At 35.3% G+C, this 24,415-nt stretch overlaps 1 protein-coding gene across 1 annotated transcript; it reads left to right on the top strand.

Moving 5' to 3' along the window:
• Positions 1-33: 33 nt before the first annotated feature.
• Positions 34-23,253, top strand: LOC115890403 (dipeptidyl peptidase 3). Its single transcript, XM_030910632.1, has 13 exons — positions 34-182; positions 239-406; positions 669-836; positions 894-1,045; positions 1,651-1,789; positions 1,853-2,107; positions 9,923-10,103; positions 10,210-10,358; positions 10,489-10,591; positions 15,458-15,582; positions 15,638-15,778; positions 16,629-16,844; positions 22,670-23,253. The coding sequence occupies exons 2-13, from the start codon at positions 242-244 to the stop codon at positions 22,889-22,891; spliced, it is 2,016 nt and encodes a 671-aa protein (XP_030766492.1). The 5' UTR covers positions 34-182; positions 239-241; the 3' UTR covers positions 22,892-23,253.
• Positions 23,254-24,415: the final 1,162 nt, after the last annotated feature.

Genomic DNA, 24,415 nt, shown 5'->3' with positions numbered 1-24,415 from the left:
TAGCCCAGTGCCCCTTACTAACTGTCACTGTGGTCAGAAAATTTGATGTTTACTTTTTGTTGGTTATCTGAAATTTTTTCGTATTTTTAAATCGTCATTCTATATTTCTTTTAAATTATTTATTTAACTATTATCTTTTCGATTACAGATCTACATTACGTGTTTAAAAAGAATATATTTTTGTAAGTTTTTGCTACTATATTATTATTTTTTATGCTAATAATACTTGTTTATTTAGACAATGGATAATGCTGTAGATGTATCCCAGTATATTTTACCCCAAGATCAACCTTTTGTAAGATTGGAAATTGAAACTGCATTTAATGGCCTAACAAAGCAGGAAAAGTTTTATTCCCACTACCTTAGCCAAGCCTCTTGGAATGGTAGTTTGATTACGTTTATTCAGGTAATATAGGAGCATCCAATACAATATATAAGACTTTTTTCATTATCGGTGATGCTGTTGTTTATTTAATAAACTGTGTAAGGTTTGGTATCAGTATATTACAGTTGCATTAATGTTTTTAGGGCTGACATTTTCATATCAGTATTTACTGCCATTTCAGTCCTTTTGTGATTTCTGTTTATTTTATATATAAAACTATAGAAATGTGTCTAATAGTGGTACTAAGAGAAATTACGCATAACCAGGTATATTTACATTTTAGACTAGTCCAGAATCCGGACCAATATTTGTCCTGTTGCTTAAATTCTTTTCGGAGCAAGACAATAATGCATTTAAAGAAACCGCTTTAAAGAGTGGTTTTTCAGAGGACGATTTAAAAGCGCTTTATATTTATGCTGGAGGGGTATTTGCCAATGCCGGAAATTATAAGGTATTTTATTTAGGGTGTTATGAAACTTATAAAGTAATTTTAACTTTGTATTTAAAGGGATTTGGCGATACTAAATTTATACCAAATATTGAACAAAATCGTTTAGAAGAATTATTAGCTTTAAGTCCTTCATGGCCAGAGATTAAAGCCTTGTGGAATATGTATAAAGACATTATATATGATTTGAGTCCTGGTAAAACATGCCTTGGGTGAGTAAAATATACAGGGTCCGGTAATAGTTCCTAGAATAAAAAACTTGAGAATTTTGTTTATGTGCAGAAATAAAATAGAGAGAATATAAAATACTTTTTTTTTTTCGAAAGTTTGGCATAGAATTTTGAACATTCTGTATGATTTACGATAACCATATTTATAGCAAGGTAAGTACAGACCATCTAAAGTAAATAACTAATATAGTTTTGATTTCAGGACAGTTCTTGTATTTTTAATAATTTGTTTAAGACGGACTGAAAAATATATATTTTTTATTAATTTATTAATATCTCTGAAACTATCAAAATTTATTTACTCATATCTTAGGATTATGTTAAGTGATCTAAAAGGAAGGCAAAAATGCAATAATACACAGGGTGTTCCATTTAAAAAAAATCATACCGATCCACTGATATTTTTTGAGCCACCCTATAGTAATTAAAATATTTTCCTGATATCTATCCTAGTATTTTACATATTTTAGGTTTGTACTTAAACAAAATTCCCAAGTTTTTTTATTCTAGGAGCTACAGATGCCCGAGGCACTATTGCTAGACCCTGTATGTATATCTTTCATAACTTGTATATGAATTTATTTTAGATATAATCCACTTGGAACCACGACATATTTATCGAAAAATATTACACCTGAAGATACAGAAAAAGTCCAAAACTGGTTAAAATCCAAAAAAATTGAATGCTACAATAACAGATTGTTTAAGTTTGAAGAAAAAAACGAAGTAAATTTAAAATTTAACTTAATTTTTAAAAAATTATTATTAAACGAACCTTTTATTTTGTAGGTTGTTTATGAAATTCGAATGGCTTCTGAAGAAGAAAAGCCTCCACTAGAGTATAGAGAGGGGAACATAACCTATAAGGTTACGTATGGAGATTACTGTCCTTTAATGGGCTTGTTAGCCGATAATTTAGAGAAATCTGTTGAATTTGCTGCTAATCCAACGGAACAGTCTATGATTAAAAGTTATGTTCAGTCGTTTCGAACTGGTTCTTTAGATGATCACAAAACAGGTCAGTATTTGTTCACAATAATCGGTTAATATAGAAGGTGATCTGAATTGTATTCGGGAAACTTCGGCTTCCGCAAATAAAAATAAGTAAAAAAGTCTTTATAAATGTATGTCTTAAATAGTGATGTTGGTAGCGAATATTTGCATTCGAATTTTGCAGGAAATTTCCGAAATATTCGGTCCCAAAATCGCGAATATTCGCAAAAATCCGAACTTTGCAAGAAATTTCTTTTCAAAATTCAAGACATTGAGCAAAAATTTAACGAAAGTGTATCAAGTATGCCGATTCTTAAGTCAGAAGAAAAAGAATACTTCTCCGCCGTACAAAATAAAAAACCTATGGCTCTTGAACCAATGCATTTTGCCGCGAATCTCTTGGACCCCTGTTTCCTGGGAGAGCACCTTAACAATGAAGAACACATAGCTGCTATGGAATTTATCAACAATATCACCAACAATCATCCTCAGTTTGTCAATAATAAGCCATTTTTACAGATGTAACAAAGCATTGCGCTAAATCGGGTTTATGGGCTCTCGACTACGTTTGGATGTCAGTTAAAAATGTAGACTGTCTAAGTTGGTGGCAAGCAATGTGTAAAAATACTCAGTTGAAATATTTAGCTGTTGCTCTGCTGTCTTTACCCAAGGATACTATAGAGATAAGGATAGTTCGATTCCTATCTTCCTGCACTGTCAGTTTTTTTACGTCATCTACTGACCGAGTTGAAGTTGGCGCTAAAGATTTTAGACAGTGACAGTTATTTTTGCATTTGACGGACGAGCGCACAGTTCGTTGAAAGATAAATTTAGCGGGACAAAAGCGTTTGGTAAGAAATAAGCCAAAAAATGTGTACTGTAAGAATAAATAGTAGACATTCCAATTGATACAAAAATGCATGAATATTCTTTGTATTTCGATACATTTTTATCAACCAAATTTGGTCGTTTTCTGCTCAGCAAGGCAGAGATCATACGAAAACAAAATATTTACAAGTGCTTATACATTTTATTAGAAAGCCAAATTATGTTGAAGATTGCCAAAGGTATGTACTTTACTACTGTACATTATATTGTTTGTTAAAATCCTTCATTACCTTTGTTCTGCAGATATGAAACTTTCACTTTTTTCAAATATCGATATATTGAATGATGTAGATCTTTTGAGTTACCAATAGTTACCAACACAGGTAGTCACAGTCACAGGGAGTTCAAGCTTAACAGGTGAATGCCCAAAAAGATTCATTTCAATCGGATAGTATAAAAACAAAACAACTCCACCAAAAGGCACTGAGTTTAAAAAATTGTCTTAGATACTTACTATATATGAATTTACAATTACCGAGTGTTAAAATTAAAACTAAAATATCTATCTTATTTATTATTTTCAAAATAAAATATATTTTTTTAAAATAAATTATAGAGGGTGTCACAAGATTACAAATTAATTAAAAAAAAACTGCTAAAGAGTTTTTTGATATCATAATTTTATGTATTTGACAATAGTTTACAATACGGTTTTTGTGTGTCATGTACGAATAATATCATAGTTTTATTATCTTGTATTTATTTATTAATAAATTAATTTGTTAATAAATAAATAAATTTAACCATATAGTTGCTATATATTAGACCATTTGCTACGTTCTTAGATTTTAAGTCCCAAACATTGCTCTTGAGATTTTGTCCCGCTAGAATAACCATCCGCCGCACTGTGGACCGCTGGTCAGCGAGTGACGTATCATTCCACAGCGACTACGACAGCGGCGATTTGACGCGATCGAACAGTCCTTTGGAATATATACAGTCCTTGGTCTTTACCAACGTCATCTGCAGCCACAGAGAGAAGTATCAGTACTTACAGTTTTATCCATACTAAAAAAAGGAATCGCTTAACTGCAAAAAGAGCCGGTAAAATAATGTTCGTAGCTCATAACAATAAATTATTACTACAAAAACAAAAAGTGGATATGGAGCATGATATTCAACAACAGGAAATTCCTCCAGAACCACTAGAACTCGTGGAGGTAGAGGTCCATCCTTCAGAATCAGAACCAGATGATACATCAAATATATCTGATTTGGAAATAAAAACTGACGAAGACAGTACTACTACTACTATAATACCCTATGAAGATGGGACCAGCTCGGCGCCTGATATTCCGGAATAGAATAATTCAGTTATTTGTGTTTTACGTTTTTTAAATTTATATTTCGTGCTTTTTTGTTTTTTTTAAATTCATAGTCATAGTTCGTGGTTTATGCACAAAATACAAATGTTACCAAATGATTTTTATTATGGGTTATGTTTATGACTTTTATGGGTTATGTATTGTTTATTAAAAATATAGCAACTGATATTATGTTTATTGTTTTTTTTTCCATTTACATGTTGGTATCAAATGTCTATCTAATTTATTCCTTCATTGTATCGACAAAAAATATGTAAAATTGTAACATTTCCTAATATTTCATAAATTTCCGAAAGTTTCAGAAATTTCCCGCAACAATCAAAAATTTCTGAAATATTAACATCACTAGTCCTAAAGTGCTTCGTTTCGGAGATACAGGGTGTAGAAGTTATGTTAGGTTAGTCCTCCCTCCTTTCAATTTGGTGAATATCTCAGTGGTGGACGAATCACTCGATTTGATCTTCGTGGTATCACTGGAGTGTGAGGTGTATTCTCTGGTATCACTGGAGGTTCTAGTTCACGAATTGATGTTCTGGTAGCTGGTACAATTGGTGGTTCTTCATAGTATCGAATATGGCGTTGACGATCATTTGTTGGCACTTCTATTGCTCCTTGAAATGTTCTTATTTGGTCAATATGACGTCTTATTTGTTTATCTTCATAGTTGATTTCATAGTGGAGATCACCTGTTCGTTTAGAAATTGTGCCAGGGAGCCATTTATCGAGCTTCTGGTTTCCAGATAGGAAATTACACTCTTTGTCCATCTTCCAAGGTGCGAAAAGTTGATTGCATTGCAGCTCGTTGTTTTTCCACACTTTCGTTGATATATCATCAGGTCTCGTTAGATTAAGGCGAGTGCGAAGGTCTCGTCCTAAGAACAATTGAGCTGGGGACTGTCCTGTGGTGGAATGTGGTGCTTTGCAATATTGTCGAAGGAATTGGTTAAGATTACTCTGTAGTGTTGCTTTCGTAGTTTTCATTGTATATAGTCCGTCTTTCACTGTTTGCACATACCGTTCCGCTTGTCCATTTGTTGATGGATGATACGGTGCTGATAGTTTGTGGTATTTTACTTCACTATTCTTCAGAAAAGTCTTGAATTCTTCTGCAATGAATTGTCTACCGTTATCTGAAACAACAGTGATTGGTGTACCATATGCTGTGAAGAGGTTGTCCATAATAGCGATTGTTAAAGCTGCTGTGGTAAGAGTGGTAGGTTTTACTTCAACCCATTTACTGTAAGCGTCGACAACGATTAACAGCATCGTGTCGGCTACTGGACCTGCGTAATCAATATGAATACGTTCCCATGGTGCCTTTGGGTACTCCCAATGGTGGTCACGAAATTTGGGTGGATCATGCGCTTGTGTTGCACATGCGGTGCAAGACTTAGCAAGTTTCTCAATGTCTGCGTCTATGCCTGACCAAAAAACAAAAGAACGTGCCAATCCTTTCATCTTGACTATGCCTAGGTGAGCTACATGAAGGTCGTTGAGGATGGTGTCTCGTAGAGAAGGCGGAATCACTACTCTATGCTCAAACATGGCTCAATGGCTGCTAGAGTACACTTAACTTCGGGAGCTTTAAAGTTGTGATATAATAAATCCTGTCCATCTTCTAGAATTTTCTACGATCTTACCAAGGTGTAGGTCTTTCTGGTTTCGCGTGCGATTTACCAAGGTGTAGGTCTTTTCTGGTTTCGCGTGCGATTGCTTCTGCTCTCACTGGTAGTTGCTGAGTTTGATGTATAGTGAAACAATCGAAATAGTCAGAAATCCTCGGCTTCTTCCCTTTGTGAGGAAGAAGAGTTGTGAATAATGTTGACTGTAGAAGTTAATGGTGCTCTGGAACAATAGTCTGCGTTAGCGTTTTTCTTTAGAAGTCTTGAAGACAATGTCGTAGTCAAAATGTGCCAGATAGTCAGCATAGTTCGCCATGCGACTGATACACAGGACTGGTAGTGACTTCTCAGGATGCAGAATTTGTGTTAATGGCTTGTGATCCGTGATAAGCGTGAAGTGGCGTGCGTACAAGTAATTGAAAAACTTTTGTACCGCCCATACTATTGCAAGAGCTTCCTTGTCTATTTGTGGGTATTTTTGTTCTGTTACTGTCATCGTTCTACTGGCGTAAGCGATTGGACGTTCTTGCCCGTTGCTTAGTCGATGAGAGAGCACTGCACCGAGACCTGTTTTGCTGGCGTCGGTGGCTAACAGAAGAGGCAAGGTTGGATCATACTGGATGAGTACTTGCGGTGAAGTTAGAGCGTTTTTAATATCTTCGTAAGCTTTGTTGCCTTCTGGAGTCCAGACGAATGGGTCTTTAAGTAGCATGTCTCTTAGTGGTCTATCTCTATCTGGAATAAACGAATTATAATAAGTTGCTTTTCCAAGAAACAGCTGTAGTTCTTCTGGAGTTACTGGTTTGGGTGCATCACGTACTGCACGGATATGTGTATCAGATTTGTGGATTCCTGATGCCTCAATCTTGTGACCAAGAGCTTCTAAGACATGTTCCGCAAAGGTACATTTACCTCGGTTTAGCTTCAGCCCATGTTGCCTAAATCGGTCTAAGATTAAGTTCAATGCTTGAATCAGTTTATCAAAATTGTCGGCATATACAATAATGTCATCGAAAAAACTTACGACATTTTCAAGTCCTTGTAGCACTGTCTCCATTCGTCTTTGCCAGATAGCAGGAATGTTGGCTGCGCCATACACTGCTCGTTTTGGCCGGATGAGACCATGACTTGGAGTATTGAGCGTTAGTGCATGACTGAACTCTTCATCGACCTCGAGATGGGTGTAGGCGTCTGTAACATCCAAGTGGCAGAAAAGAGAAGCGCCCCGCATTCGGTGGAACAGGTGTTCGATCTTCGGAATCGGATGTTCATCGATGATGATCCTTGGGTTGAGTGTTGGCTTGTAGTTACCAGTGATTCTCAGTTTCCCATTCTTCTTGACGACAACGTGTTTTGTTGATGCCCCTCCGAATAATCGACTCTTTGTAGAAGCCTGAAGAAATTTTGGACTCGATTTCCTTGGCGTACGCATCACGAGAGCAACTGGGATATCTCGAGCACGGGCGAAGATAGGAGTAGCACCACTTTTCAAATGCATTTTCGCTGGTGGTCCTGAGATTTTTCCAGGCACGTTGCTGAATACGTCTTGGTACAGATTGAGGATGTGGTCAAGTTGTCTTTGATGTTCTAAGGACAGGGGTTGTTTGACTGAAAACTTATGAATTAGATAAGGTTTTGCAAAGAGGAGCTCAAAGTTGATCTCTTGGGCAAACTCAGAGATCCACTCTCGTCCAAGTAGCGTCTCACACTCTCCTTCAACTACGTAGAGGTATAGGTTGCTAGTTGTGGTACCAATGGTGGCGTTGACGGACGTCTTTCCAATGCAGTTGATGCGGTGACCCGTGTAACTAGCGAAGTGACGATCTGTCTTCTGTAACTGAAACTCTGGTTTGATTGTAGCTACTTTTGATTTGGCTATGATAGAGCATGGAGCGCCGGTGTCGCTATGATAGAGCATGGAGCGCCGGTGTCAAGTTCCATTTTGACAGTGGTTCCCTCTATGTTGACATCAATCAGCTTCTTTGGTGATGACTGGACTGTTCCATTACCTCTAGTTTACTGAGATGCTGCACGACATCAATGTTTTCTGCTGGTTTATCTTCAGTGATAAGATTTGTACCCCTTGTTGTCTTCGATCGACATACCTTGCTGATGTGTGTCCCTTCTTTCCACACTTGAGACAGTTGGCGTTGAGGAATCTGCACTGACTTCGAGGGTGATTTTCACCACAACCTGAGCATACTGGCTGATTGTCTTTGGATGTCTGATTTGTTTGGTGATACCTTGCTTGATTTGGTGATTTCTGGTATCGGCGTGTTGATGAACTGTTTGGTCGCTGATTACCATTCTTTCGAGATGGAGGTTTTTCGTATCCAATCTTGTTCGTTGTATTTTATTCAGATTGAGTGCCCAGGTGAACCGTGTAAAGTAGTTCGTGATTGAAGTTCCGTCGGCAGCGCGATACGCTTGCATGGAGAATTGGGGTGGTCGAGGCTGTGCTGATGACGTTTGTTCTGTTGGACCAGGTATTTGAGACTGTCGTATGGCATTGGCAATTAATCCCGATAGTTGTTGGAGTAATTCTGGTGTTACTTGAGCCATGTTGAACAACGTTTATAAACAGGAGACTTACCAAAGTGGTGATGTCTGTATTTGAGCACGAAGTTTGACGAGGCTGCGATGGCGTTCGTAGATTTCGTTTCTGTGTTGCACTTTCACGAGTTTATATATCTATCCCACTTCTGACACCACTTTTATGTTTCTTGGGGGGTTTATAGATATATAAAGTGTACTAAACTCTATTTTTATTTAAAATACCATTTCAAAATTACAAATCATTGACAACTAAACTTATGACATGAGCTTCACTATTTTTCAGGTATTCACAGGTGGAGGTGTACTCCGATAAATATATAACAGTTAGGTTCGATTTTTTCCAAATAATTTCTGAACTAACATGAATATTTGGATGAAAATTAGTGCCTGGGTGTTTTTTGACATGAAAATTTCGATTTTGATGTCAATATGACTTTAACTTGTAGAGGGCGCCACCTTCATGTTTTTTAGCAGATTTGAAGAATAATAACTTTCGTCTGTACCTTTATTACACTACTGTTTGAAAAAATATACATTTCCGCCGTTTTTCACCTAAAAAAGGTTTCTTGGTTAAAATCGCTATGACTAATGGTTCTCAAGGTATTTGGAATAGAGAAAGAAACCTACGTCGCCGGGCGACAACTAAAATCCAGTTAATATTTTATTATAATCGATCCTGACGAATAAATGAATTTCATAAATGAATGAATTTTATAAATGAATGGTTTTTGCTGCCGAATTACTAGAATACAATATTTCAAGGCAGATGACGCGTCTATTCGATAATTTTTATTTGAATAGTTTTCAACGAATGTTTTCTTACTAGCTATCGAATTATTCGAATGAATTGCAACTATCGAATGTTTCGATAGTATTCATTCGATAGTTCCCACTACTAGTTGTAAGTATGGACACATAAATACATACAGGGTGTTCCAATATTCCGTGGACATAGAACTACTACATATTTAAAAAAAATAACTTTAGGAGACACAATTCACCTCTATATTTATACTAAAATTTATGTAGGGGTGGGGGTAGCTTTTACCCTTTCCGTACTTGTTCGTGATTTTTACGAAAGTCAAATGTATAAGCACTTAGCAAAACATGGACACGCAAAATCTTATTCAAATAGGATTAACAGTTCTTAAAATATCTGAAAAAATGTGTTTATTTTTTTAAAGTTTGATACCCTCTAACGGACAATCGAAGCACTTTTGTATAGAGGTAAATTGTATGCAATGAACTTATTTTGATTCCAAAAATACGTAGTAGTTCTATGTCAACGGAATATTGGGACACCTAGTATAAGGTGTTTCAAAAAATATGCTAAAAACTCTGCACCAACAACTGTTTGTCAACAAAGATGTTGTTGACGTTTTATTACCTTTTTTTTAAATAATATCTCCTATAAATTATTTTATGTGCAATTATTATATATAATTCGAGAGAATAAAATAATCTTTATTGTATAGGTAAATAAAGAGATGTCAAGAAAATTCGCCTACTTAGTATCAAATGCAGAAAGTTTCTTGAAACTGCTACCCTGGGATAAGGAATTCGAAAAGGACGAATTTTTGAAACCAGACTTCACATCTCTGGATGTTCTTACCTTTGCCGGCAGCGGAATACCAGCTGGCATCAATATACCTAATTGTAAGTAATTTTCGGGTGTTTTTCTTAAATCTTAGAGATAAAAAAGTTATATGAAGTTAGCGAGAATGCCTGTATTATCTTGGAGATACATTAATATTTTTTACAGACGATGATATCAGGCAAACTGAAGGGTTCAAAAACGTGTCATTAGGCAACGTTATTCCAGCCAGTTATCAGCAATCTGTAACTCCGTTCTTATCTAAGGAAGATGCTGAACTTCTGCAAAAGTGGAGAGTACCAGCTTTTGAATTACAGGTATGTATGAATATTAAAAAAATAAATATAAAAAATTGTCCAAAAAAAACAGCGACTCTCATTTCCAAGACCTATGACGCCGTTTTTTTTTATTGAATGTACAAATCAGTTATTTTTTTTTCATTTCCAGGTTGGATTACATGAACTTCTTGGTCACGGTTCGGGTAAATTGTTTAAAAAAGAAGCTGATGGTACTACCAATTTTCCCTCTACACTTCTAGATCCGCTAACAGGTATAGTAAAATAAAGACGATGATTGGTCATAGTGTTTTCGCGCCAATTTTCATCAGTACAATTTTAACCCATGTCCGTCGACGGAGAAAATAAATTAAATTTAACTTGCAAGATCTGCTGCTACAATATTGTTACGGATTCTGTGGGTCCACTAATTTAAACTCACGATAAAATACTTAACGAATTTATTTTATCTCACTATATACACGCAATTTATACTGATTACAACACACAATTAACTATATATAAAATCCTTCGCCAAATTGTCACGATTCACAATTTAAAACGGTGTATTTTCAAACTTCAAACTGGCTCAACTGCCGATCGCGCGCTTTTTATATACTCTATCGGATGTTTCTGGAACATTCTAAAACTATCATTAACATTCTGCCTCCTACTAGTCTTCTTCTTCTTAAGGTGCCGTGCAGATTCCTGCGTAGGCGTTCATCTTTTTCTTCCTCATCAGATGGTTCTGTTAACTGCCGCGACTTGGAGTGCTTGGAAGTCCTGTATGCCTGTCCAATGACGAATATTTCTCAGCCAGGATAGCTTCCTTCGTCCTATCCCCCTTTTGCCCCCCTCTATTTTACCCTGGAGAATCAGACGCTGAAAGTGATAGCGTTCTCCACGTAGTATGTGTCCCAAATAGGCTATTTTCCTCTTCTTGATGATTTCGAAGAGTTCACGTTGTTCCAGACCAGCTCTTCTGAGAATGTCTTCATTCCTAACACGGTCGACCCAGGGCACTCTTAGCATTCGTCGTAGGGTCCACATTTCGAAGGCTTCAATTCGGTTTATTGTTGCTACCTTCAGTGTCCATGCTTCCACACCATATAACAAAACGGACCAGACATAGCACTTCACCATTCTGTATCTAAGGCCGAAGTTCAAATTCCTATCTGTGAGAAATCTTCGCAGTCTCAGAAAAGTAGATCTTGCTTGTTCGATCCTGCATTTGATCTCCTGATCCGGATCCCACGTTTCGTTAACCATGCATCCCAAATATTTAAATTGTGTGACCTGCTTGATGACCTCTCCATTTAAGTAAATTCTGGTGTTCGGAATATTTTTCTGCTAACAGCCATAAATTTAGTTTTTGTAGTATTTATGTTTAAACCCAGTCTTTGACTTTCACTGTTTTTAGAAGGATTTGGAGATCATTTGCATTGTCTGCCAATATCACTGTGTCATCCGCATATCGGATATTATTAATTGGAATGCCATTTATTTTCAAACCAATGAGACTATCGGAGATTGACTCAGTGAATGCTCTTTCCACATATAAATTGAACAACATTGGAGACAGAATACACCCTTGCCTTACCCCCTTTTTTATTTCAAAATCTTCTGTTACTCCTACGCTATGTATACGAATTTCAGCTTTTTGGTTCCAATACAAATTACTGATGAGCCTTATATCTTTTCCATCAAGTCCCAAGTTTCTGAGGTATGATACAAGGAGGTTATGTTTAACATTATCGAACGTCTTTTCATAGTCTATAAAGCACATGAAGACATCTTTTCTCTGATCTTGGCAATTCTGTACTAAAGTTTGAAGACTGAATATGGCTTCTCTAGTACCAAAGCCGTTCTTAAATCCAAATTGACTTTCTCCACTTACTTCCTCACATATTTTGTAGAGTCTTGTATGCAGTACCCGTAAAAAGAGCTTAAGAAAGTGGCTCATTAGACTAATAAGACGATACTCTTTACATGAAGTTGCGTTACTTGACTTGGGCAGCGTGATAAACGTAGAACGAAGCCAGTCTTCAGGGATGTAACCGGTGTCATAGATGTTATTGAAAAGCTGTACTATAGTTTTTAAGTTTTGTTCATTAATTAAGTGGAACGTTTCCGAATACATATCATCAGGCCCTGGAGTTTTGTCGTTTTTATTAATCTAATCGTATGAATAATTTCACTTTCCAATATGCTTGGTCCTGATGGCATGGGAATCTCAGTTGCAGGGTTTTCTGATCTTTCGTCGTTGAAAAGATTAATGGTATAATTTCTCCAAGTTTGCAATAGTTCTTCTGTTTCCGTTCTAATTTTATTTTCGTCAGTTTTAATTAGGGTTATTGATTTATTATAGTGTAACCCAGCTATCTCTTTCACTTTCTTGTGAAGATGGAAACTGTCTCCAAGATGACTGAGATTTTCGGCCTCTATACATCTCTCCTTCAACCATGTCTCTTTTGCCGTTCTTATTTTATTACGAATTTTTCTTTACATAGATTTATATTCGTTGTGATTATTCTGGATTTTAAATTGTCTTCGTTGTTCCATCATTTTTAAAATATCTTCACTCATCCACTCGTTTTTCGCTGTTGTTCGATTAGCCGTGAGGAGGTTTTCATTTGTGTTCTTAAAAGCTTGCTTAATGCCCAGCCATGTTTCTCAATGTCATTTGTACTGACAATACTTTCCAATTCTATTTTTATATGGTTTTCATTCATTGATCTTTTCTGCTGGTCTCTGAGAAGTTTTGGATCCAAGTTCTTTCTCAAGCTTTTTCGTTTAGGTTTGGCAAAACGCAATAGGATGTTGGCACGTAATGGATTATGGTCCGATTCAATATCGGCACCTGGCATTGTAGTTACTTTTGTGATCAGGTTTTTAAATCTATTATTAATTAGTATATAATCTATTTGATTACGAACAATACGGTAATCATTGTCTTGTGGAGACTTACAGGTATAAAGTCGTCTAGATGGGAGTTTGTACCATCTATTTGTGATTGTAAGATTATTTTCTTCACAGTATTGTATCAATTTCTCACCTCTGTCATTCCTTTCACCTAAACCATAATTTCCGACAACAGATCCCAACCTGCCTTTACCGACTTTGGCATTAAAATCTCCCAAAACCAAGTTTATTTCATTACTTTTTGTGAGTCTTAGCACCTGATCAAGTTGTCTGTAAAAGTCTTCAATCTCGTCCTCTGCCTTTTCTGCTGTTGGAGCATAGTCCTGGATGATATTGATATTAATAGGCCTGCCCAGTAACTGAATTAGAATTACCCTTTCTGAGAGAGGAATAAAGTTCTTCACTGACTTATGTAAATTCTCATCCATTAAAATACCAACCCCTCGCTGATGATTTTGATCAATACTGTCATTGCCGGAATAGTAAAAGACTTTACCTTTCGATTTAATCATTCCAGTGCCAGGCCAATGGACTTCACTGACTCCAAGGATATTTACCTCCATCCTGTTCATCTCCTGTATTAAATTGTCAAATTTTCCAGCTGCAAACAATGTTTTCACATTCCAAGTCGCAATTTTTGTTATCTTATCTAGTTGGAACCGGGGGATTCTTCGCACCTCTTGACCACTTAAGGTCTGCCCGGGACTAGAGGCCATTTGTTTTTGAGCTTCCAACATAATAAGAAATACTAGGATGAATATCCTGGGAATATCTATGAAGATCTTTAATGCGGTGGTTTCCCGTTGCCTTCCGCATTTCCCTGCCGTTGACCACCTGCTGGTTCTTTCGCCTTTGGGGATGATTTCTCATCCCGAGGACAAGGAAGTGCCCTCACTCTTGTTAGTTCTTCCACCCGAAGCTGTTGACTTACAAGAGGGAACTGCTTATACCGGTATATATCCTACTAGTAAAAAGTGTCAAAACCAATCAGAATGTCAGGAAATGTGGCAACTTGACATGTTTTACAGCAGAGCTACCGTCTGAATCGCCAGCGGAAAATTTAAATTCCAGTTAGTCAGTCCGGCGTCAAATATGTCTGTGGTTGGCAGCAATGAATTTAATAATCGCGCCCTCGATGGCGTAACTAAATGTTTATTGGGTATCGCTTATACTAAGGGCTGGCAAAGGTTAGTCTTGGGTCGAGATTTCCGTATGTTAGAAGAGTACAATGCATTTATAATGTACTGAACAAAGAGAAAACAGTAAACACGTTGCCAAATGTATGAAATTAACCGAGAAACTGTGCACATTGCTAAGAAACGTGGAAGGGGATATAGCGGATTTGTCGCAGTTGACCGGTTGACCCAATCAGTACCGCTGTCAGTACTTAAAATTTTAGGGTAAGGTGTACATTATGCGTTCAGTTTCACGATTTAATTACGTCTCGTGATACTATATTTGTTTATTTATTAACGAGTCGTTGTAGTTTTCCCTATAGCATGAAAATTTTTAAGTGCAAGTTAGAAACGCTTGCATTTTTGATAAAAATAAGTGGAATTGAGTTGGTGGTCGACAGTGGTCGCGCTATTAGAACTCAAAAATTCAAAAATCGATATCTCGAAATCTATTAGAAATAATTGATTGTAGTTTTTCAAAAACTTTCTTCTTTTTTTTCTTTATAAATAAAAAAGTTACGCGATTACTAAAAACTGCTATGCACTAAAAGTAAATGAATGGGTTGTTTAAGATTTTTGAATGGAAAAAAAACAATCTAATCGAATTTTTCTTATGTAAACATATTGTAAATGATCCGATCTTCAAAATAAAAAAAAACTTCAATATCTAAAGTGGTTCTTAAGTTTTGGCGTGTTATCTGTTAAAAAGTCTTAAAAATAAGCTGTTTGCGATCGTGATTTTACTTTACTTGATAGGGAAAGGCGTACCGGCAACAACGCAACAGTACACCGTCGCATTTCTCTCACTCCGACTTAATAAGATCCCTATGCGATTTACTTCCACACATGTAAATACCGACCCAACAGTAACAGTTGCCAGCACGGTATAACGATTGTAAAAATTGGTGTTTTATGGGGTGTTGTGTCTCCCCTTTAGTTAATGTCTTTGGCTCATTCGTCTTATTGTCTTATCTTTTTATTCAAAGCTATTTGCACTAAATATGCTTTTTACTAAAGATATTGACTGAAATTCTAATTATACAGGTAAACCCCCATCTCCTTGCTACGAACCAGGCGACACCTACGATTCCCGTTTTGGACCCCTAAGTTCGTCGTACGAAGAGTGCCGTGCCGAGGCCGTCGGTTTGTATCTAAGCTTGGAACCAGAAGTACTATAATATTATATCTAAATAGAGACGAAGTTAACACTACCGACATTTACAGGTATTAAAAATATTCGGCCATGAAGGCAGTCAAGCGGAAGAAGTAGTCTACGTCAATTGGTTGTCACTGATATGGGCAGGAGCGGGTCGTGGTTTGGAAGTGTGGTCACCTGGTAGGGGATGGTTGCAAGCTCATGCTCAGGTATACACAGGGTGTCCCATTATCCTGTGTTTTACAGGGTTTCTCGTTTATGAGTTGAGATACAAAGATGCGGTTTTCGCATTATTTGCTACTTTTTTATGAAACTAAAAATGCTACACACAGATGTGGCCTAGCTTTTTTAGTTCCTAAAATACAGGGCGAATTTTAAATTGTTGCATTTTTTGACTCCCCTTGTATCTCACTTATCGAAAAGGTGGAAATTGTGTTCCGTAGAGTTTTTCACGTAGCAAAAAGTGGAGTAACTAGTTTTTCGCTGGGAGCTGTCATTTTCGAAATATGACTCAAATTCATATTTAAAATGGAACATTCCGTTATTTGTAATTTTTTATTTGCCCTTTTCTGAGCTTTCTAAAAACATAATATACTCTTTACTTATTTCCATAAAGTAAAAAAATGTCATATACAGGGTTGTTCACCACATACGACACGGAGTATTGTAGCTAAACGATTAGAAGTTTTGGGTTTGTTGAACGACCATTAGAGCTACAATTTCAAAATAATTTTACAATATACAAAGCGTCCCAAATAAGTAAAAAATATTATAGTTGTATTTTTTTAAATGGAACACTCTGTATATTATTCTTTTTTTAGATTCTCCGATTGAAATAAAGGTAAATTTGATTAGGGTTTATCACACTTAAATCTTAAACACTTTTGCAATAATTTTACATACAGTGGGACTCAGTTACGAGAAACCCTGTAAAACACACGAAAATGGGACACTCTGTACATTTCCATTAATTTATTTTACAATTGAACAATTAACAATAAATAGTATTTTCGAATTAAACGAAGTAAAATAAAAAAATAAAACGTTACTTTTTATTAGGCTAGGTATGTTATATCCAGAGTTCTTATTGAAGCAGGCGTGGTAAAAGTGACACAACCCAGCGAAAACGATCTCCTGATCACTTTGGATCGGTCAGCTATCATGGGAGCCGGAAAAGAAGCTATAGGAAAGTTCCTGCTTAAGTTACAGATCTACAAAGCAACCGGAAATATAGAAGAAGCGGAGAAAATGTACAATCATTATTCAACTGTAGAGGTAAAAATAAAATAATACACTAATTATAGTAGGCCAGGAGGAAAATAGGGTATTACCTCCGCATTCTTGACACCCGCACCGATTGACGTGCAATTTTAACAGTGAATGTAATGTAAGAAACAAAAGTTACATAGTAGCGATGTGTACTTTCACCCTAGGGGTGAGTGCCACCTCTTCTGGGGGGTGAAAAATATATCACCCATTTTAATTAAAAAATCAATAAAGGGATGAATTCTAAGCAAAAAATGTTCTGTAACCTTTTTTCAGAAAATTAATATTTTCCGAATTATTTAGGAAAATGTAGCTTTTGGAATAACGAATCAATTCATTTTTCGTTGATTACTGTAGGTGTAATAATAGCCGAGTTATCACTTTGTAAACGTGATTTTTTATTTTTCGAAAACTAAATTGCAACCTTTTACCGTAAAATAATGGCGAAAGAACACATTTTTCGAAGAAAATGAATATGACCTTTTTTAAAGTGTTTGAAAAGGCTTTTAAAGGTCTTTTCAAGTTCGTAGCTCAAAAATTAGCGGATTATGATAAAAATAAAACAGTCACCTCATTTTTCCGGAAAAAAATTAACAACAAAATCTATGACTAAAATCATAAAAATAAAAACTATCAATTTGTAGGAAATTACACGGGCTACAAATTAACGTCTATAGTTGAACAGTCTTAAACTCTTCATTTTTACGAGATTTTTGGGTTTTAAGGGCTTAAAGGAGGTGGTCCTTACACGCAAGTCAAACTAAAAAACGTAATATCTACGAAATGTAGAGATCTACAGAAAAAATTGAAAGAGAGCAAAAATATTGCAAAAAACGACCTTCAATTTTACCCTGTTACATTTTTTACGTATATTGCTTAGTTTTTGAGATATGTAAAAAATTAAATTTTTTAAAAAATAGAAAATAAAAAATTTTCATTATTTTCAACTTTTTTCCAAATTTAGGTATTTTAAACCGCTCGAACTTGCAGAGCCCATTGTTAGTACCTAAATATAGCCAACTGTACATGTATTACGTTTAGTTTTTATTTTTATGATTTTAGTCGTAGATTTTGTTGCTAGTTTTTTTTCCGAAATAATGAGGTGACCATTTTATTATTATCATAACTCCGCGAGTTTTTGAGCTACGAACTTTTTTAAGAAAGCATTTAAAAGATAAGACTTTTTCAAGCACTTTAAAAACCGTCATATTCATTTTCTTCGAAAAAATTAGCCCTTTCGCCATTATTTTACGGTAAAATGATGCAATTTAGTTTAAAAAAATAAAAAATTTCCTTTACAGAGTGATAACTCGGCTATTATTACACCTACGGTAATCAACAAAAAATGGATCGTTTAGTTATTCCAAAAGCTTCATTTTTGCTTTATGATGAGTTTTGCGATAAAACGCAAGGTTTTTGAGTTATTTGGAAAAATGGAAGCAGTTTTAGATGAAAAATCAACATTTTCACCTAAATAACTAGGAAAATATTAATTTTCTAAAAAAATGTTATAGAACATTTTTTGCTTAGAATTCATCCCGTTGTTGATTTTTGCAATGAAAATGGGTGATTTATTTTTCACCCCCGAGAAGGGGTTGCACTCACCCCCAGGGTGAAAACACACATCGCTACTTTGTAACTTTTGTTTCTTACATATATATTTCTATTCGCTGTTAAAATTTCACGTCAATCGGTGCAGGTGTTCAGAATTCGGACTCTAAAACCCTCGCTTACTGGCCTATAGCTACAATACACAAAAAAAATGCTTAACTTTTAACGCTAGACTCGCGTTGTGCTAACCATCTTGGCATTGGCAAAACGAATACAAACAAGAGCAATCGAGCGTAATAATAAATTCACTAGACTAGACCAATTGGAAAGGAGTTTTATATAGTTATTTATGTATCAAGGGAATTATAGGGATGTTAATTACTGTAGGCAAAGTTTCTGTCCCAAGGGACAATAATTTATTATCACTCTATAATTTCCGTAGTACATACGAGGCATGTTTTTTAAGTAAGTACCGTTTTGCGATTCCGCCGCCGCAGCGCTACGGTCGGCGTTCCGCGCATGCGCGCTGGTTACCTACATCTCTTGTCTATGCACAGACGCCAGTACAGTCTGATTCTTCATTGTATACGTTGTTTATTGAGTGTTTAAGATGCCTCCGACAATCGTGAGCCCCGCCGATTGTGAAGTACGGGCTGTCATACGATTTCTTAGTGCTAAAGGCGTAAAACCGATCGATATTCATCGTGAGATCTGTGAAGTTTACGGACAAAACATTATGAGTGATGGAATGGTAAGGAAATGGGTGAGAGCATTTAAAGATGGCCGCACAAATGTGCATGATGAAGAACAGGTGGGCGTCCTTCGGTCGTTAATGAAGATTTGGTGCAGAAAGTGGACGAAAGGTGAAAGAAAACAGACGCTTTACAATTTCGTCATTGTGCGACTACTTTCCTCAACGTTCTCGTAGTGTTTTTGTATCGCATTGTGACCGAGAACTTGAATTACCGGAAATTGTGTTCACGTTGGGTTCCGAAAATGTTGACGGATTTGCACAAAACCCAACGTTTAGGCAGTGCATTGACTTTCCTTGAGCAGTACCACAATGAAGGTGAAGATTTTTAGACAAAATTGTTACTGGTAACGAAACATGGGTGGCCTACGTCACACCAGAATCGAAACAACAGTCCATGGAATGGCGACATTCATCATCACCCAAAACAGTGAAGTTTAAGCAAACAATTTCTGCCCGGAAAATCATGTGCACAGTTTTTTGGGACAGAAAAGGAGTATTGCTAGTGGAGTTTCTGCCTCGTAATGAGACAATCAATGCAGCATCTTATTGTGAGACATTGAACAATCTGCGCCGTGCAATCCAAAACACAAGACGTGGCAAGTTGAGTAAGGGTATTGTTTTGCTGCGTGACAATGCCCGTCCACATGTGGCTAATCGGACCAAAGATCTCATCAAATCTTTTAAATGGGAAACTCTAGATCATCCTCCATACAGCCCTGATCTGGCGCCCAGTGACTACCATTTATTCCTGCACTTGAAGAAACACCTGGGCGGTCAGCGTCTTCAAGACGATAACGAGGTCAAAACAGTTGTGATACAGTGGTTAACCAGTCAGGCGGCAGAATTTTATGAGGAGGGTATTGAAAAACTGGTGCCACGTTATGACAAGTGCCTCAATATTCACGGAAATTATGTAGAAAAGTAGATTAAGGTACAGGCTTTCATGTAAAAATAAAATTATTGCGATATCTTTGCACGTTTTTTTTAATTCCAAAACGGTACTTACTTAAAAAACATGCCTCGTAGATATGTTATTACTTTATTTTTTTACTTAGCGCAACTAAGACGATCTAAGCTTACATTAGTTTAGTAAGAAATAAAGCATATGATCACAGAATATCTAGCTACGCAACAGAAAAATACTCGAAATGAAAGAGCTAAAATTGCACAAATAAAATACTAGATGGCGCGACAATATCATAATCAGAATATAATTGAAAATTTTCAACTTTCGGTTTTGGATCGACGTAGATCGACGGCACGTCGATGGCCTTGAAGCTCAGCTAAAAATGCACAGTTGCCAGATTCAAACAGACTTTAATTGGCATTCCATTCTTCTTCTGGTGTATAATAATTTCTTTCTATTCTTCGTTTCTTGTCAGATACACTTATATTAATTATTCGTTTGGTTTTTAAAATAGTTTTAATTTTATGTATATTATTAGAAAACATATGCTCTCAAAATACATTTTTAATATACACTACTTTATTATGTTAACTAAGAAAATAACTTTAACTACCTTTAAAATTAATAATATACAGGGCGATTGATAGTGATATTTATTAATGCTGAAACGTTAGTAATGAAATATGAGTTTAATAATAATGGAAATAATTTATTAAAATGCAGTACAAAAAATGTTAATTGACTAAAAAAATACTATAATAACAATTTTTTTCTGTTTGCCACGTTATTTATATAGACCTAGGTAGATTTTAAAAAGTGACACAGGTAAAATTAATAATATATTAGTTCGGCATAAAAGTTGCTGTCACGACATCGTATAATAAATTAAAACTCATAAAATAAATTAAAATTATTAATTAAACAAATCTTTATAAAGAAACACAAGTATATCAAATTTGGGCCCAATCGAGAGACAGGAAATGGTATTTAATATGGTACTACATTATGGTACTATATTGATATGCTTCATGGTACCATAATATTGCAATGTCATCAAAAATACGCAAGTATAATCAAATATGAACCCAATCGATCGTCAGGAAGTGGTATCGTAATATGATACTATATTAAGGTACCACTTTATATATGCATCATAGTACCATCATATTACAATGTCACCGAAGATACTTACTATACCAAGTTAAGCCCAATCGAACGCCAGGAAATGGTATCGTATATGGTACCTCTTGATATGCTTCATGGTACCATAATATTGTCATCAAAAATATTCAAGTATATATCAAATATGAGCCCAAATGAACGTCAGGAAGTGGTATCATAATATGGCACTATAGAAGGTACCAGTTTATATGCTCCATCGTGCCATCATATTACGATGTTACCGAAAAAACGTAGTATACAAAGTTTAAGCTCAATCGAACGCCAGCAAATGGTATCGTAATATGGTACTACATTATGGAACCCCTTGATATGCTTCATGGTACCATAATATTGTAATGTCATCAAAAATACGCAAGTATAATCAAATACGAGCCCAATCGAACGTCAGGAAGTGGTATCGTAATATGGTACTATATTAAGGTACCACTTTATATGCATCATAGTACCATCATATTACAATGTCACCGAAGATACTTACTATACCAAGTATAAGTCCAATCGCACGCCAGGAAATGGTATCGTATATGGTACCTCTATCGTGTATGGTACCTCTATGTACTATTATGGTACCTCTTGATATGCTTCATGGTACCATAAATATTACAATGTCACTGAAGATACGTAATATACCAAGTTTAAGCCCAATCGAACGCCATGTATCGTAATATGGTACTATATTACGATATCACTTGATATGCTTCATGGTACCATAATATTGCAATGTCATGTAAAATACGCAAGTATATATCAAATACCGTATAATACCGAAAAAAACGGCGTCCAGTTAGCTGGGAAAAGACGATCGATGACATTTCCCATATAAATTTACACATAAAATGACAGCGATTATCATTTCATAGCCATGGCTAACGCCGTTTTTTCCCGATCATACGGTATGAACACAATCGAACGTCAGGAAGTGGTGTCATAATAGTAGAACAATACTTATTATATTGTCGCCGAATTACAATCAAAATTCAGGATTCAGTTAGAATCAAACGTCAGGAAGTGATTTTAATTCAGCTCGTAAGATTTAACTCGAACTAACATGGCAAGTTAATTACTTTGAAAAAATAGCTCTAATGTATTTTAATATGTTTAAATGATGTAGCAAATTTGAAGCTAGGCTTTATCAGGAAATATTACAATATAAATTACACAATGGCAACACTGCATAAAATTCTTTTAAATTTCGTTTGTAGAAAACTGTTTTCTTTTAAATTTATCGCCCTCTGTTATGTAGTAGTGAAACTACCACATCAAACTATCTGATTTGGAGACAGGCTTTTAAAGCCTGTCTCCTTTTGAGACCTACGATTTTATACATGTAACGAGGCTTCTGTTGCGTAGCTAGATATTCTGTGATATGATTGCCTGTATCACTGCCTGATACATTTCAAAAACTGAAATTTGCGTTATTCTTTTTATTTTCCATTGCAGGAACCTTGGTTGAGCTGGAGATCCATTGTCCTGGCCAACAAGCAACCGAGGAAGATTTTCGTGCAGGCCAACACTTTCGTGAAGGACAACGAAGTTCAACTGAAGCAATACGAGCCGTCCATGGAGGGCATGATCCAATCTTGGGTGGACAGATTCGAAAATAAGAGCAATATCTACAATTACATTATGGAATTGACATCAAAAGATGCGCAACATTTCTAAAAAATGTTCCTTTTCTTTTACTTTTTATTAAAAAAATATACGTGAATATACAGAGGGTTGTTAACGGTAAGTATCGTATTAGTGGTATTTATGGAGATTTGCTCATGATAATTTTTTTCTTTTCTCATTTTTTACCCAGTAAAAGAGCATTCATATATCTGGCATAGCTGCGTGACCAAAATTTGCATATGCAACCAAAATTTCAGGTTTTTAGCATGCCTAAGTAATTCTTCATAAACGTCCAATTTGATACTTATGGTTAATAACCCTATACAGGGTTGTTCACCACATACGACACGGAGTATTGTAGCTAAACGATTAGATTTTTACAAATTTTAAGTTTTGGGTTGGTTGAAGGACTATTAGAGCTACAATTTAAAATTATTTTTACAAGATACAGAGTGTCCCAAATAACTAAAAAATATTATAGTTGTATTTTTTTAAATGGAACACCCTGTATATTATTCTATTTTTGGATTCTACGATTGAAATAAAGGTAAATTTGCTTATTAATTAAAACAATTTAAAAGTATGTAATTAACTAAAATTTTTGGTGTTTTTGGTCGAAAATAATGGTGGGATATTTAATTGGTATACTCTTTTACAAAGATTTAAATAGTTTTTTTTATATGCCAATGGGTTGCAATATTTACCACCTGTATATTTTGTACATATATGGTGCTATAAAAAAATCTGAAATGTCAATATTCCATGGGTATATTGATAAATGAGGTCTAAATTATAAGGTAACGCATTTTCTACGAAAACTCGAAGGGATGGGTAAAAATGGTATAATACAATTTGATAAATAATTACATTGTGCATCTGATTCACGTAAAATATATAGGGTGTTCCATTTAAATTAAACAAGTTATAGCCGTTTAAAGCTAGTAATTATTTAATATAAATTTTTGGACAATCTGTATAAGGTAGTAAAATGTTTATTATTGCAACACAATATCTGATCAATAAATAATCTTCAGTAAATATTTAGTATTACAAACTTTGATACCCTTGGAGAAATTAAGCCTTAAAATTTTTACTGCAATTTCATAAAATTGAAAATATTTCAGAAACGGTAAGGTTTAAGTGTGATAAACCTTAATTAAATTTACCTTTATTTCAATCGTAGAATCCAAAAATAGAATAATATACAGGGTGTTCCATTTAAAAAAATACAACTATAATATTTTTTACTTATTTGGGACACTCTGTATCTTGTAAAAATAATTTTAAATTGTACCTCTAATAGTCCTTCAACGAACCCAAAACTTAAAATTTGTAAAAATCTAATCGTTTAGCTAGAATACACCGTGTCATATGTGGTGAACAACCCTGTATAGTCCAAGAAAAGAGGCTTTTAAATACGAAGTTTTGGTAAAAACTTGAATTTTTGATATAATTTACTTTGAAATATCCCAAAACGAATAATTGTGAAAGATTTTTTTTAAATTTACCTCCGAGAAGTGGTGAAATAAATAAATATTTTTTTTTTAAATTTTGGAGAAAAGGTAAGCCTAACCT

Source organism: Sitophilus oryzae, unplaced genomic scaffold, assembly GCF_002938485.1.
Source record: "Sitophilus oryzae breed Bouriz unplaced genomic scaffold, Soryzae_2.0 scaffold_864_pilon_pilon, whole genome shotgun sequence".
NCBI classification, from domain to species: Eukaryota; Metazoa; Arthropoda; class Insecta; order Coleoptera; family Curculionidae; genus Sitophilus; species Sitophilus oryzae.
This window is presented reverse-complemented; position numbering and strand designations above follow the sequence as displayed.